Source organism: Bubalus bubalis, chromosome 12 (assembly GCF_019923935.1).
Source record: "Bubalus bubalis isolate 160015118507 breed Murrah chromosome 12, NDDB_SH_1, whole genome shotgun sequence".
Lineage (NCBI taxonomy): Eukaryota > Metazoa > Chordata > Mammalia > Artiodactyla > Bovidae > Bubalus > Bubalus bubalis.
Genome location: NC_059168.1, coordinates 69,285,241 through 69,299,722, shown reverse-complemented (window position 1 = coordinate 69,299,722; position 14,482 = coordinate 69,285,241). Strand labels below are relative to the sequence as shown.

General features: G+C 42.6%; 1 protein-coding gene across 1 annotated transcript; it reads left to right on the top strand.

Annotated features, from left to right (window-relative positions):
• Positions 1-551: 551 nt before the first annotated feature.
• Positions 552-14,269, top strand: YPEL5 (yippee like 5). The gene is made up of 3 exons (XM_006061051.3): positions 552-708; positions 11,694-11,858; positions 13,334-14,269. The coding sequence occupies exons 2-3, from the start codon at positions 11,718-11,720 to the stop codon at positions 13,556-13,558; spliced, it is 366 nt and encodes a 121-aa protein (XP_006061113.1). The 5' UTR covers positions 552-708; positions 11,694-11,717; the 3' UTR covers positions 13,559-14,269.
• The last annotated feature ends 213 nt before the right edge of the window (positions 14,270-14,482 follow it).

Below are 14,482 nucleotides of genomic sequence, written 5' to 3'. Positions count from 1 at the left end.
GAAAGAGTAAACAATCTCATAAAAATTAATTACATGGTGCATTTAAGCTATCTGGGTATCTGCTTGGCCTAGAAAAACAGTCTGTTTTCATTTGTCATCACTAGGCTTCGGGAAACTAGGCCCTAGCCACCACCTGGTGACGCTGATGACGCGGGATGTCGCACAGCTGCGTCTGTTAGAAAGGCTGGGCAGTCTCCTTTAAGAAGCTGACTCACGTGGACGCTATGTTGTGTGCTCTCAGCTGGGAAGAGGGGTGGATCTTAGGTCTCTCCACATTGGCTGCCTCGGGAGAGTGGGCAGAGTTAGCCTCTTTGATTGGCTGTCCGGGTCCTGGGTGTTGGATCAGGGGCGGGGCGAGCTGCAGAGAGATTGCCCCGGGTCTTGCGGCTTCTGAGAGGGGTGGGCCTCGACGCAGACTGGAGAGGGAGTGGGGGAGGGTGCGCCAGAGAAGGGGCGGGGCCTAGCGGAAGGGGCTGGATACCCGGGGGAGGGCGGGGCCTAGAAATGAAAGGCGTTCTGGGCCAACCCGGAGAGCCGACTGTTCGAAGGGCGGAGCTACACCGGATGATTGACGTTGAGGCCAAACCAGGGAGAGGCGGGGCCAAGGCCAGGGCCTGACTAAACCTGAAGACTCTGGTGGCTAAGGGGCTTCATCCCAGCTGAGAAGCGAAGAGCCGCAGGCGGCCGCCGACTTCACAGCCGCTCGAGGTGAGTATGGCGGGCGGGGACTGGGTTCGGGGCCGGGTAGGGGCTGAGGCTCCCCTCCGGATCGGAGGCTTCGAAACACTCTGGGCTCGGCCCAGGGCTGGGGGCCCAGGCAGGAAGTGCCTCTTCCTCGCCGCGCTCCCTTGGGGGTCTTAGCGTGGCCGACCCTCGCCCCTCAGGGCGGGCCCTGGTGCCGGGGCTGCGGACTGACGAGCTGGCCTGTTTCCTCTTTGTGAGGCCCAGGCGCGGCGGCCGCCGTCGGCCCGCCCCCGCCGCGCAACCCGGGCGACTGGCGCGATCGCAACAGCCGCGACCCTCAGCTCAGCTCCCGCGCCCTCCAGCCCCGGCGCAGCCTCCGAGGCCCTGCACGTCGCGGCCGGGGCCTCAGGCCCCCGGTCCGCCGGCAGTTTGGCCGGCGACCCCACAGCCTCGGCTGCCCCGCCCCCACGGTCCGCGTCCCCGCCGCAGCGTCGGGGGCGCGCCCCGGCCTCCGCACCGCGGAGGTCGACGCGGGGGCCACGAAGTGAAGTCTAAACTCTGAAATATGCGGCCGTAATAACGCCACGGCGTGGGCCGTCCTTCAAAAGGGCCACATCCTCAGTCGGCTGGCACTTGCCACCGGCGGGGTGGCTGTGGTGGCTTTTGTTTGCTGTCCCGCAAAGGCTGGATGCCCGCCACCCTGCCCTCCTGCGCCCCAGGAGACCCCGGACCGAGGGAGGGGTCCCCGCCCGCTGACTGGAGGGCGTGGCGCGACTGTTGGGCGGCCGTCGGGCGACCCGGGCCGCGGGGCGGCCCGCTCAGCTGTTTCCGGCCCCTGTTTGTTGTGCGGGAGGAGGCTGGGCCGGGCTGCGCCGCGCTCGGGCCCCGTCTCCTCCCGATTGGCCCGCGGCGTCACGTGCCGGCAATCAGCTGGGGCCAGCCGGGGCTTCGGGGCCTGGGCGGCTGCGGCTGTTCACACCCGGCGCGGGGATCGCCTGCGGTCCCCACGGCGAGCTGCATCCTTCCTCTCCTCGTTGGTAGGGCGGTAGGCACGCTCTGGCTCGTTTATTCTGCACTTGTAGGTAGGACAATGAATGTTGAGGACAGCGGAAGCTGGAAAACTGAACTACTACAAAGATCTGTTTTATCCCGACATTTATTAGTCTTCTGTTTCAGGGAGGGTCTGGGAAGGTGAACAGCTCATTTATTTTTAAATTTTTTCTGTTTACAGAGCCCTGTTGGTAGTCTGAGGATTTTTATTGCGGATCTCCTTGACAGATGGAAAACAAAGTAATCTTCAGGCTGACCTTGTGTTTTCGGAAAGTTAGACTTGCTAGTGAAGTAACTGAGGATAATAGAGTATTAGCTAACTTTGCGCAGTCGCACATACAGTGTAGCTGCTGTGTTCCAACAAAGATGACCCAAAATGTATGCAGTGTATCCAGGGTACATATTTGCCAGATGCGAAGTGTCTTGGTGTAATCTTTTTCTACAAGTTTGTTGCATACTTGTACTGTGTGTTAGATGAGAAGGAAATTGCAAAGAAATTGCCAACTTTTCTCTAGAAACTAATGATTTTTAGTAAAAAGGCATAGGGAAATGAAGGGTAACAGTTAAATATTAGTAATTTATGAAATGAATGTTATGAGAATTCAAAAATGGGACAGTGAGACTGAAATAGGAAGCGTTCTATAAAGTGGATTGGTATTGATTAGACCTAGAAAATGAGGCTTTGGATTGCTTTTGGGCAAACAGAGGCTTAGGAGAGAAAAAAAGGCCTGGAGGCTTTACAAATAGTCAGAAAGTGGAGCTAAAAGAATTTTGTACTTTGTACTAGAAAGGGAAAGTCGCTTAGAAGTGTCTGGCTCTTTGCGACCCCATGGACTGTATTTGGAATTCTCCAGGCCAGAATAGTAGAGCGGGTAGCCTTTCCCTTCTCCAGGGGATCTTCCCAACTCAGAAATGTAGCCTTTCCCTTCTCCAGGGGATCTTCGCAACTCGGGAGTAGAACCCACATCTCCCTCATTGCCAGCGGATTCTTTACCAGCAGAGCTACAAGGGAATCCAGAGAATACTGGAGCCTATCCCTTCTCCAAGGGATCTTCCCAACCCAGGATTCAAACTGGGGTCTCCTGCATTGTAGGTGGATTCCTTATCAACGGAGCTATCAGGGAAGCCCTCTGGAGAAGGGAAAGGCTACCCACTCCAGTATTCTGGCCTGGAGAATTTCATGGACTGTATAGTCCATGGGGTTGCAAAGAGGGGTACACAACTAAGCGACTTTGACTTTTGTACTAGAATACCAAGAAAATGTCATGCTCTTTGGAAGTGACCAGTGTCTTCCTTTAGCACATTCTTGCCCAGCTCAAGGCCCAATACAGGCCTGCTGCTTTGGTGGGGGGTGGAGAGGAGCATGTTTTAAGTTTATATCTGGCAGCCATCTTATCTATAGGAGAGCATGTTGATGAAATGTGCTCAAGTAAGTTATTTAACTCTATACAGGAACCTAAATTGGATTTTAACAACATACAAAATACATGTTGCTACATCTGAAATATCTGGTTGGATCCTTGAGGACCTTTGCCTAGGTTTAGTTGCCTTTGCTTTATTTAAGTGGTAGGAGAGGATAAAAAAAGGTTTAGAAAATAAGGAAGGGAAATAAGGCCAAAATTAAGTCTAAATGTGAGATTAAACTAGCTACTACCCTCCAAAAAACAGTCCATGAGATGTGAAGCTAGTCCTAAATATTGAGATGTGAAGCTAGTCCTACTAAGTATAATCCTGCTGAGAGTATCATTTCAGGTTTCATAGTGCCTAAATGGTTGTATAAACCAGTATCAGTTTCTCTGGTAATCCTGTGTAGTAATGGTGGTGGTGTAGGAACTGAAAGTTAGCTGTGACATGAAACTTGCTACTTCACACGTGAATCTGGAAACCAGACAGTTGAATTACACTCCAGTCCATCCAGTTAGAGACTTTTTTGACTCATGGTATTGCATCACAACAGAGTAGAGAGATCCTGAGTTTGTCTTGCCAAAAACTGTTTTGGGGAGATTACTAACTCAGATTGTTTAGCTGACTCACCGAGTTACATGACTAGTCTTATTTTTAAGTGATGACTAAACAGAATTGTAGAAACATAATAAACTTGGAAAACGTTTAACAACAAGACATTATTTAGAGAGCAAAAAATATATATATGTTACTGTCAAATGAAGACCTGATGCCACAACTAGAACGTCATTTGAAACAGCAAAGTAAACTGGTCATGTTTTATAAGAGAACTAGAGGAAAGCACAGCTTGTTTCACCAAAACCTTGGCTTGGTGGATATTTTGTACAAAAATTGGAGAATTGGTTTTATGGATCAATTTATTATTTTCTCTTGTAGGTTTTCAATAGAACTTATCATAAATCAGTATGAAATAATTGATGAGATTACAGTAGAATAAGTGTTAATTATAGTAATCAGCCAAGGACTGTCTTTGGGTTTTGTTCCTTTTCTTTTGGAGAGCCAGGAGACTGAAAACTAGATATACCAGCTTGTTTTCGCACGTTTCCGTTTTAGCCAGACTTTTGCAACACAGCCTCTCCTGGAAGGGCAGATTCCTTTAACCCTTTCTGTACTAGGTTCCTGCACACTCAGGTCCCTGGAGGAGAGAGTCTTTGCATCTTGCATTTGCCCACCAACTCCTAGGGTAGTGGAAAAGCCCCTCTTACCTGTCTAGTGATAGAGTTGGGTGGAGTGTGTGTTCTGTTGCCTGTGGCAATGCCCTGAGGAAATAATTTAAAAAACAAACACAAAGTCTGTGAACTGGGTGTTTTCTCTAAGAACCCCAGAGGATTCTTAGAGATCCCTCCCTGGTATTTTTAGGGCTGGGAAGTGTGATTCCTCCTTCTGTGAATTCTGCTTGCCAGGATTGAATCTGAACTGGATTATTAGTTACAGGGAGGGCAAGTGCCTATTTTAAGACCTAGAATTATGATACTAAGAATTTGAGATGCTTCAGGAGTTTCTAGCTTTCCTTCTGCATGTCATTTCTGTCACTTGGTCACTTAGCTTTGCCATGGTTAGCAAGAAATGAAGCTAGTTAATTGTTGATTTTATTTTCTTTTTGAACCTTGCTTTCTTCATCTGTAATAGAGGGAGGTTAGGGTGGAGAATGTTGAAGATAATCTAGTTTTACTAGATTTACCTTTATTTAGCATTTATTGTGTGCCAGGCACTGTTCTCAGTGTAGTGCCATTTAATTTCCACAACTCAGAGATGAATACTGATACCACCGTTTTATTGATGAAGAAACTGAGGTGAGGATACCTTACCCAAAGTTTACACAACTTGTAAGCAGTGGAGCTAAGATTTGAACCCAGAGTTCCAGTATTTGGGATACATTGTTTAAATCCTGGGGGTGGAGAGAGGAGGAGGCAGCAGCTGGTTATACCATCTGTTTTTATAATCTATGTATTGTTGATCTTCAACATGCTGAACTTGCTACAGAAAGTTGAAGACTTTAGTTAGAAAACCCATGAGGAAAATGGGAGTGCGATTAAATTGATTGTGTCAAATATTCCTGTTGATCCTTAAACCTGAATGCCAACCAAGTTTCCTTTTTTTCTAAGATTGCCTGCTTTCTAAATGAAGAGCTCTTTTGCTGTCTGAACAGGTTTTTCAACAAGGGTTAGTGCACTTTCTTTCAAGGGCCAGATGGTAAATATTGTGAACTTTGTGGGCCGTAAGGTTTCAGTAGCAACTACTCAAACTCTGCCATTATACTGAAAGAGCAGCCAAGTATCAACAAATGGGTCTGGCTGTGTTCCAATAAAATTTTATGTATGGTCACTGAAATGTGGATTTCATGTAATTTTCATGTGTCACAAAAATATTCTTTTGGTGTTTCTTCCCCAACCATCTTAAGATATAAAAAGCATTCTTATGTTGCGAGCCATATAAAAACAGGTGGTGAGCTGATTATTGCCTATAGGCCTTAGTTTTCTGACCCTTGCTTTTAAAGAAAATATTCAGCAATAAGCCAGACTAATGAACAAGGTATCATATTTGTTAGTGTGTATATGTGTGTGTGATGTGTAAATCAGCACCAGTGGTGAAGAAGTGAAATTTGAAATTAATGCAGTACCATTTACATTAGCATTCCCCCCAAGATGAAATATTTAGGTATAAATCTAACAATGTGTTCAAGATCTATGTGAGGAAGAATATAAAACTAATGAATGAACTCAAGAACAACTAAATAAATGGAAAGAATTTGCATGTTCATGGATAGGAAGACTCAATGTTGTCAAGATGTCATTTCTTCCAACTTGTTCTGTAGATTTGGTACAGTCAAAATTCAAGCAAGTTACTTTGTGAATATCTCAACAAATTGATTCTAAAGTTTCTATAGAGAGCAGAAGACCCAGGAGAGGCAACACAATATGGAAGGAGAAGAATTAAGTCAGAAGACTGACACTACCCAACTTAGTATAGAAAGACTTAGTATAGAAAGAAAGTGAAAGCCACTCAGTTGTGTCTTACTCTTTGCAATCCCAAGGATTATACAGTCCATGGAATTATCCAGGCCAGAATACTGGAGTGGGAGTCTTTCCCTTCTCCAGGGCATCTTCCCAACCCAGGGATCGAACCAAGGTCTCTCGCTTCACATGTGGATTCTTTAGCAGCTGAGCCACAAGGGAAGTCCAACTTCAAGACTTAATAAGTATACTATCTACAGTAATCAAGACAGTATGGTGTTGGTGAAGGAATAGACAAATAGATCAATGAAACAGAATAGAGAGCCCAGAAACAGGCCCACATAAGTATGGTCAACTGATCTTTAACAGAGAACCAAAGGTTTGTCAGAATTTTGGTTATAAACTTGAACTTCAACACTGATTACAAAACACACATTACTTAAGCACAGTAAGTGCTCTCAGAATCAACACAGAGAACATTAGTCATCTGTGAAAGCAGCTCACTCTTAAGATATTTTACAAATGTGTGACTGAAAATACTGTTACTCTTTTAAGTCCAAACAAGGTGATCCTGGGAAGTAATTTGGGTTTTTTAAAATTAATTATTTATTTTTAAACATTTTATATTGGGGTATAGCCAATTAACAATGCTGTGATCATTTCAGGTGTACAGTGAAGGAACTCAGCAATACATATACATGTATCTATTCTCCCCCAAACCCACCTTCGATTCAGGCTGGCACATAACACTGAGCAGAGTTCCGTGTGCTATATAACAAGTCTTTGTTATCCATTTTAAACATAGCAGTGTGTACATGACCTGGGAAATAATTTGGATGTAAAAACAATTAGGAGATTGATTGTGGAAGGGTTTGTGGGGATTTGGGGAGATGATGAAAATATTCTAAAAAGCTGGTTTGTGGTGATGGTAGCACAATTTTGTAATTTACTAAAAATCATTCATTTGTACACAACAGTGGCCAAATTTTATGTCAATTATTCCTTTAAGAAAATTGTTTTTAAAGAATGAGCTATATACTATCCTGTCAGGTAAAAAGTTTCTGACAGGATAAGCTGTGTATAAGCTCTTAGAAAGGAGTGTCTGAAGTACATGCCTTTTATAAGTACATAAGGCTGAAGTACCTTACTTTCATAGCTCTAGAAGTGATGAGACTGTGAACTAAGTTATTGATGAAGAATGAGGAAGAAAGACCTTGAAAAGTGATTTAGGAGGACTTCTCAATTTTGCAGTTTCTTAAAGAAGTTGCCAGGGTTTCTAGTTTAGGAGAGGGATTAGAGTTGCCACCAGCAAAGTTAGGGAATGTAGGCGGCTCAGCATGGAGGCAGGAGAGGTGTGTGAGAAATCTGAGGAAGAAAGACTGAATTTGGCTGTCTCTTCTGGTCACTAGAGAGTAAGTGGGGCTAAAAGAACTGGAGCAGAATTTAGTTCAGATCCTAGTTTGGCCAGTTTCATAAAGTTACAGCCTTTGTCTTCCTCTACAAAAGTAGGATACTACATACCTACTAAGAAATTGTTAAGGTTGAATGTGATACGTGAAGTACTGAATGCACTGTCCCATATGATGTTGATACTAAATATCAAGTCTCAGGCAGAGTTCAATGTATTGCCTAGGTCCAGAGAAACCTCGGAGAAGGCAGTGGCACCCCACTCCAGTACTCTTACCTGGAAAATCCCATGGACGGAGGAGCCTGGTAGGCTGCAGTCCATGGGGTCGCTGAGAGTCAGACACAACTGAGCGACTTTCACTTTTCACTTCCATGCATTGGAGAAGGAAATGGCAACCCATTCCAGTATTCTTGCCTGGAGAATCCCAGGGACTGGGGAGCCTGGTGGGCTGCCGTCTATGGGGTCGCACAGAGTCGGACACGACTGAAACGACTTAGCAGCAGCAGCAGCAGCAGAGAAACCTAATTCAGGTGTTTTGCCATAGCTTTTAAATGACCTTCCCCTTCTGTGGAGCAGTGCCAGTGTGCTTGCCGTCAGTCTCCTGAGTATGCACGGGGGAAATGAGCAGTAGGTTGCACTCCTAGCCTGGCGAAGTGAAGGCCTAGCACATGAAATTCAATGGCCTGCGAAGGTTTTTCTGTGTTCCAGAGACCTTTGACAGCAAGCGGTGTTTTGCTCACTTCTGATAGATTCTCTGGCATTGTAGCTTTTCTCTTTTGGCAAATGAGAACTACATTTTACAGTTCTATGTACATATATAGAACTCTATACATGGCAACCACAACTAGGAATAGTGAGTCTGTATAGATATTTTTGGTCTTGTAATGAATCATGTAACTGAATTCAGTAAAAATAGTTGGGTAAAAGTTAAAAATAGTCTGAATTTGAAGCAAGAAAGAGAAAGCATGATGTTAAATCTATTTACCCCATTTAGAAATAGTTTTCCTGTATCCAGTAGTGAGCAAATGGTCACAGCTATTAATACTGAACCAAAGATAGAATGATACAGGCAGAAAGTATAGGGAGAGTTTGTTTTAAAGTTCAGAATGTTTTCCTCAGTAGTATTGCATCTGCTATCAGTCAAGTCAAAAATATCTGGTTATTCCTGAATTATTGTTGAAGTAACTTAGATGAATATTATATTTAAAAGTTTGAAGAAACATTGGCTTGAAAATAACAGTTCTCAGAAGCCCAAGCTGGAGGATAAATGACCGCACAAATACTAATTTTTAGAGAAATAAAGACTGAGGACTATGTCTTCAGACGTGTTACCATAAAACCCTGCTGGTGATTCCTTTCTGTAAATGACTGGTAGTAAGAAACATGACCCAAATCAGCTACTCACAGGGTCATTGGATGCTTAATTTGGATCAGGAGTCATAAACTCAGATGTCTCACAGGTGAAGTAATTGTGTGGCACAAAATAGATAAAAAGCAAATGAAGTGACCTTGTGGGAAGTGTTGAAGGCATCTCTCAACTCTAGCCAGTTGTTGCCATATGAGAATATATGTCCTGTGTTGCCAGCTCTCCCCATTGTTTAAAAAGAAAGGCTCAAAACAGGCTGTTAATGAAATCTCTCAAATTTTAAATGATTCTCAACTGTTTTTTATTAAAAATTAAAAACCCTGGGCCAAATTGAACACTAATGTTTTGGTGTGGGAAGGGTTGTTTTGTTCACTGCAGTGTTCCTATGCCATCAAATGAATTCAGCCAGCAGACCTCAGATTTGGACCCTTTGAGCTTTGTGTAACAAATACTGTGTTCTTAGGCATCTGGGAAAAGTAATGCTATCCTAAAGACTAAAACAATAGGCAGCAAGTCTTTTATTGTCGTTTTAAGTCTTATGTTTTCACCCAGGGTTTATTCGTTGACACTCTTTACTAGCTATAAATTGTAGTATATTTACTATTTGTTTTTCACTACTTATTAAACTTTCATATCATAGTATTTAGTGGGAGTCATAATTATCTTGGTGACAGAAATGTCACATTTCTGATGACATTAAAACTGCCTGAGGAGGGAGGAGGGTTTAGGATGGGGAACACATGTATACTTGTGGCAGATTCATTTCGATATTTGGCAAAACTAATACAATTTTGTAAAGTTTAAAAATAAAATAAAATTAAAAAAAAATAAAACTGCCTTATGGCTGAAGTTGACAGATGTTAGAAGGAATGGAATTTTCTTTTTAATTTGTAATGGAATTTCCCCAAGTTTAAGATGACACTGGATTGCACATGGATTCTACATTTTTCTTTTCTGTAGCAGCAGCTGTATCAGCTCTGCATGGCATTTTAAAGACAAATAATATTAAATATTTGAAACACAGAAGCTGATCACTACATGAAGGAATAAATTCTTTTTAAAATGAAAAGCTACAGTGTATTCTTAATTACACCTGCTGCCGCTAAGTTGCTTCAGTCGTGTCCGACTCTGTGTGACCCCATAGACAGAAGCCCACCAGGCTCCCCCATCCCTGGGATTCTCCAGGCAAGAACACTGGAGTGGGTTGCCATTTCCTTCTCCAATGCATGAAAGTGAAAAGTGAAAGGGAAGTCGCTCAGTCGTGTCCAACTCTTAGCGACCCCATGGACTACAGCCTACCAGGCTCCTCCATCCATGGGATTTTCCAGGTAAGAGTACTGGAGTGGGGTGCCATTGCCTTCTCCTAGATCTCTAAAAATGTGCTGTTTGGGGAGATAACTGCAGTGAATCAACTTTACTTCCCAGGTGGCTCAGACGGTAAAGCGTCTGTCTACAATGTGGGAGACCCAGGTTCGATCTGAGCGACTTCACTTTAAAATACTGGAGTGTGATTATCCTTGTTTCAGAAATGGGATTCAGAGCTTTTTTCCCAATGTTTCAGCACTTCTGTGATTTATTGAATCAAAAGACTTTGTTAAATATAGTAAGTTACATAGTAACAGTTCATCTTGCTCTTCTCTGTTCTTATTTTCCTAGCCTTATGCCAGCCTAGACCATCTTGTATGTCCTCTTCTTAGAGGAGTCAGTGTTAAGAGTAATGGAAAAAATTTGGCTTTGACTTGAGTGAGCCATATTCTGATTATGATTTTCTGTACTTGAAAGCTGTGTGACCTTTGACCAGTTAGTAACCTTGAATAATCTATGAACTGGAGGCAACAACCTCACAGAGTTGTGCATTTTGAAATAAGTAAAGCTTCTCTGGTGGCTTGGTGATAAAGAGTGCGCCTGCCAATGCAGGAGATGCAGGTTCAATCCCTGGATCAGGAAGATCCTCTGGAGAAGGAAATGACAACCCACTCTAGTGTTCTTGCCTGGGAAATCCCATGGACAGAGGAGCCTGGTGGCCTACAGCCCATGGGGTTACAAAAGAGTCGGACACGACTTAGCGACTGAACGGCAACAACAGAGCACCTAGTATAGTGCTCCACAGACTCAAACTTACCAATTTAGTGCCATCACCCTACATGGTTGGTGATGCACCTGATGACCAGAGAAACCAGGCACCCATGCTCTCAAACCAGGTTACACACTCTTGTCCCATAAGTCTTTTCTCAAATTACAGATACTCAGAATATATACTTGTTAGTTGCTCAGTTGTGTCCAACTCTTCGCGGTCCCATGGACTATAGCCCACCAGGCTCCTCTGTCCATGGGATTTTCCAGGCAAGAATACTGGAGTGGGTTGCCATTTCCTTCTCCAGAATGTATACTTAACTCTGTGCTAAACCTTTTTTCTCACCTCTGCTGGTGTTTCTCATCATTTGGTTTGATATTGCACACTGTCTTCTTGTCTTTTTCATATCAAAAGAGAAGGGATATTCTTTGGCCTTCCTAGTGAGAATATTTACTTCCTTGACTCGTTGCTTCTGAAGTGTTCTTAGCTTGAGTTTGCCTGTTTGTTTGGTCCATGTGTGAACTTTGGATTCTTTCATTCAGAGTCAGCTATTTCATGTATTGAAATGATTTCATGTATTGTATGAAGAGATCATATATGTGTATATAAATGGTTCTCTGTGACACCACCAAGTAGATCCTAACAAGTTAAAAAATCATAATGTATTTCTTGTCCTTTTTTATCTGTTCCCAGGTTTTTAGAGCTTCAGCTATAAAAATGGGCAGGATTTTCCTTGATCATATCGGTGGTACCCGTCTGTTTTCCTGTGCAAACTGTGATACGATCCTGACCAACCGTTCAGAACTCATCTCTACTCGGTTCACAGGCGCCACTGGCAGAGCATTTCTTTTTAACAAGGTTTGTGGGGAAAACTGATTTCATTTCCTCACTGGGTTCAGTGGATATATTTGATGGCAATACCAGAATACCCCTCAGAGCATGGAGATGCCAAGAAGATTCAGAATGAGAGCTGCACTCCATAGAAATTGCCTGCTAGTTTGTCTTTGGGACTTCAGGAAAGCATTACGAGGCTGTGATTTTTAGGCTTGAGAGTTTTAAGGATTATGTTATGATAAGGGTGGTCTCCATTGCTTCAGGAGACACTCAGGGTAAGAATGTGGTAGTGACTTCACAGACTGTCGAAGAGGCTGAAACACCCCCATAGCACTATTTACCCTTACAGGGAGATAGCTGCATTAAGCTGTTGTAGTTTGACAGTGCAAGTGAATAAGGATCATCTAACTAACTTCCTGCTCTAATTTACCAATCATCTTTCTGATTATGATTTGGCTAATAGGTTTGCTAACCGAAGTGTTTCCTGACTTACAGATTAATGTATAGTCTGCCTTTCTCTCATTTCTGGCTTGCTTTCAAATTGGTTGATGTGATTCTGCCTCCTGGAGTCTAATGGGTACTAGCAAAGTTGAATTTCTAGATATTCCAAATATCCTTGAACTACAGAACTAGTCCAAGGTACTGTTCTTAGATATTCAACTTAAACTTCCCCAGGGGACACCCCTCTGTACCATTTAGAAACAAGTATTTTCTCTGAAAGAATTGATAGTGTATATACATCTTGGTCTTTATTTAGGTATAGAGCAGGGGTTGACACACCATGGCAGGCTGGCTGTTTTTGTAAGTAAAATCTAATGAACCACAACCATGTTTATTCATCTGTGTATTATCTATGGCTGCTTTTGTGCTACCACAGCAGAGCTTAATAGCTATAACAAAGACCAGATAGCCCTTTTCAAAGCCAAAAATATCTGGCTCTTTACAGAAAAATTAAGCATGGAGGATTATTGGAATCCTCCATGTTCAGAGTCATTGGAAATTCTTTCATAGATTCTTTGAACCCACTTGAAAACCATATATTACAACCTACCCCCAGTCTGTTAATAGATAAAATTGTTTCAGAAACAGATTTTTACAAACTTCTCTTTATGGAATACCTGTTGTATACTAGGTTCTTCTGTATTGGTAGCCTTGTCTACACTCATCATTGAATGGTTAATTATAACAGTTGGACCAAGACCTACATTTTATGACTCCAAGTTAAGGACTCTTCACTATAACACAGAAGCGTAACTAATGTGTATAAATAGGGTGACTTAGAATAATACATGATTGCATTACATATCCAGTTCAGTTCAGGTATTTACCTGTCCCAGCAGTTTGTCAAAATAGCTCTTGGAAAGTGTGTTGCAGGTTTGACAGACAACTGCTATTTGCTTTTCTGAAGTTGCTGTTCTTTCACCAACAAAAATATTGTGTACCATTTTTGGCAGATAACTTACATGCCTTTGCAATTTTGTTTTCATGTGTTTTTTTAGGTCGTTAACCTACAGTATAGTGAAGTTCAAGATCGGGTCATGCTCACTGGCCGCCATATGGTTCGAGATGTGAGCTGCAAAAACTGCAATAGCAAACTGGGATGGATCTATGAGTTTGCCACTGAAGACAGCCAGCGTTATAAGGAAGGTCGTGTGATCCTGGAACGCGCTCTAGTTCGAGAAAGTGAGGGCTTTGAGGAGCATGTACCATCTGATAACTCTTGAAGAAAAAGAGAGAAATCCATCTTTTCCCAGGTCTCCTTCACTGAAAACAAAAATCTACTTACATACACTGTCACCTTAGCATCAGAGTCGGATTCATGAACTGCGGAACAAGAGGTTGTGAGAATCTATGATGGAACCTTCCTTTCTTTCCTTTTTTTTTTAATTTTCTATTTTCCATCCAACAGCAGTGTGTAGAGAGAATATTATGCAGATGCCGTTTTTTTTTTTTTCCCCTGTGTTTACATCTTGAGGCAGAATAGTCTATCTGCAGCTACATGGTGGGCTATGTGAGGAAAAAAATCTGGGCTATTAAGAGTGAAAAGTATTTTATGTAAATTTTGAAAGGAAAATGTGTCAAGAGCATGGTTTTTAAATTTATTTGGGCTTCATTTTAAGACTTTTTAAAAAAACCCAGTTATTTCACTTGATTTGCTAGCTTCAGAGAAGAGATCCGAATTTGTGACCAGCGCTAAAGGTTCAGTGTTAGTATTGCTTGTGCTGGCCATTGTGCCATATTCTTGTTGGAGATGAACCGTAGCATCAGAGCCCATTCTTCCTTGTCAGTCTTGACCCAAAGATGTCACCATTCCTAGTTATTTGTCACCACATAATTGGTGTTGATTGGAAACTTTTCCTGATATGGGGCAGAACTGCTTGGTTGTCTTTTCCATGTAACTTAAGCATAGTAATATAAATAAAGTAATAGTTGGATGTTTTTGGTCCTGTGTTGCTTTTAAAATCACCTTTCAAAAGAGCGGAGTATTTGATAAGTAATTGTCATAGTAGTGTTTCTTTTCATCTCTTAAACTAAATTGACTGTATATAAGATACTTCTTTGTTTAAATTAAAGCATACTGTTTAAATCCACAGTATTGCATTTAGAAAACAACTGAACAGAATGTCCGTGTGCATTCATCCAGAAAG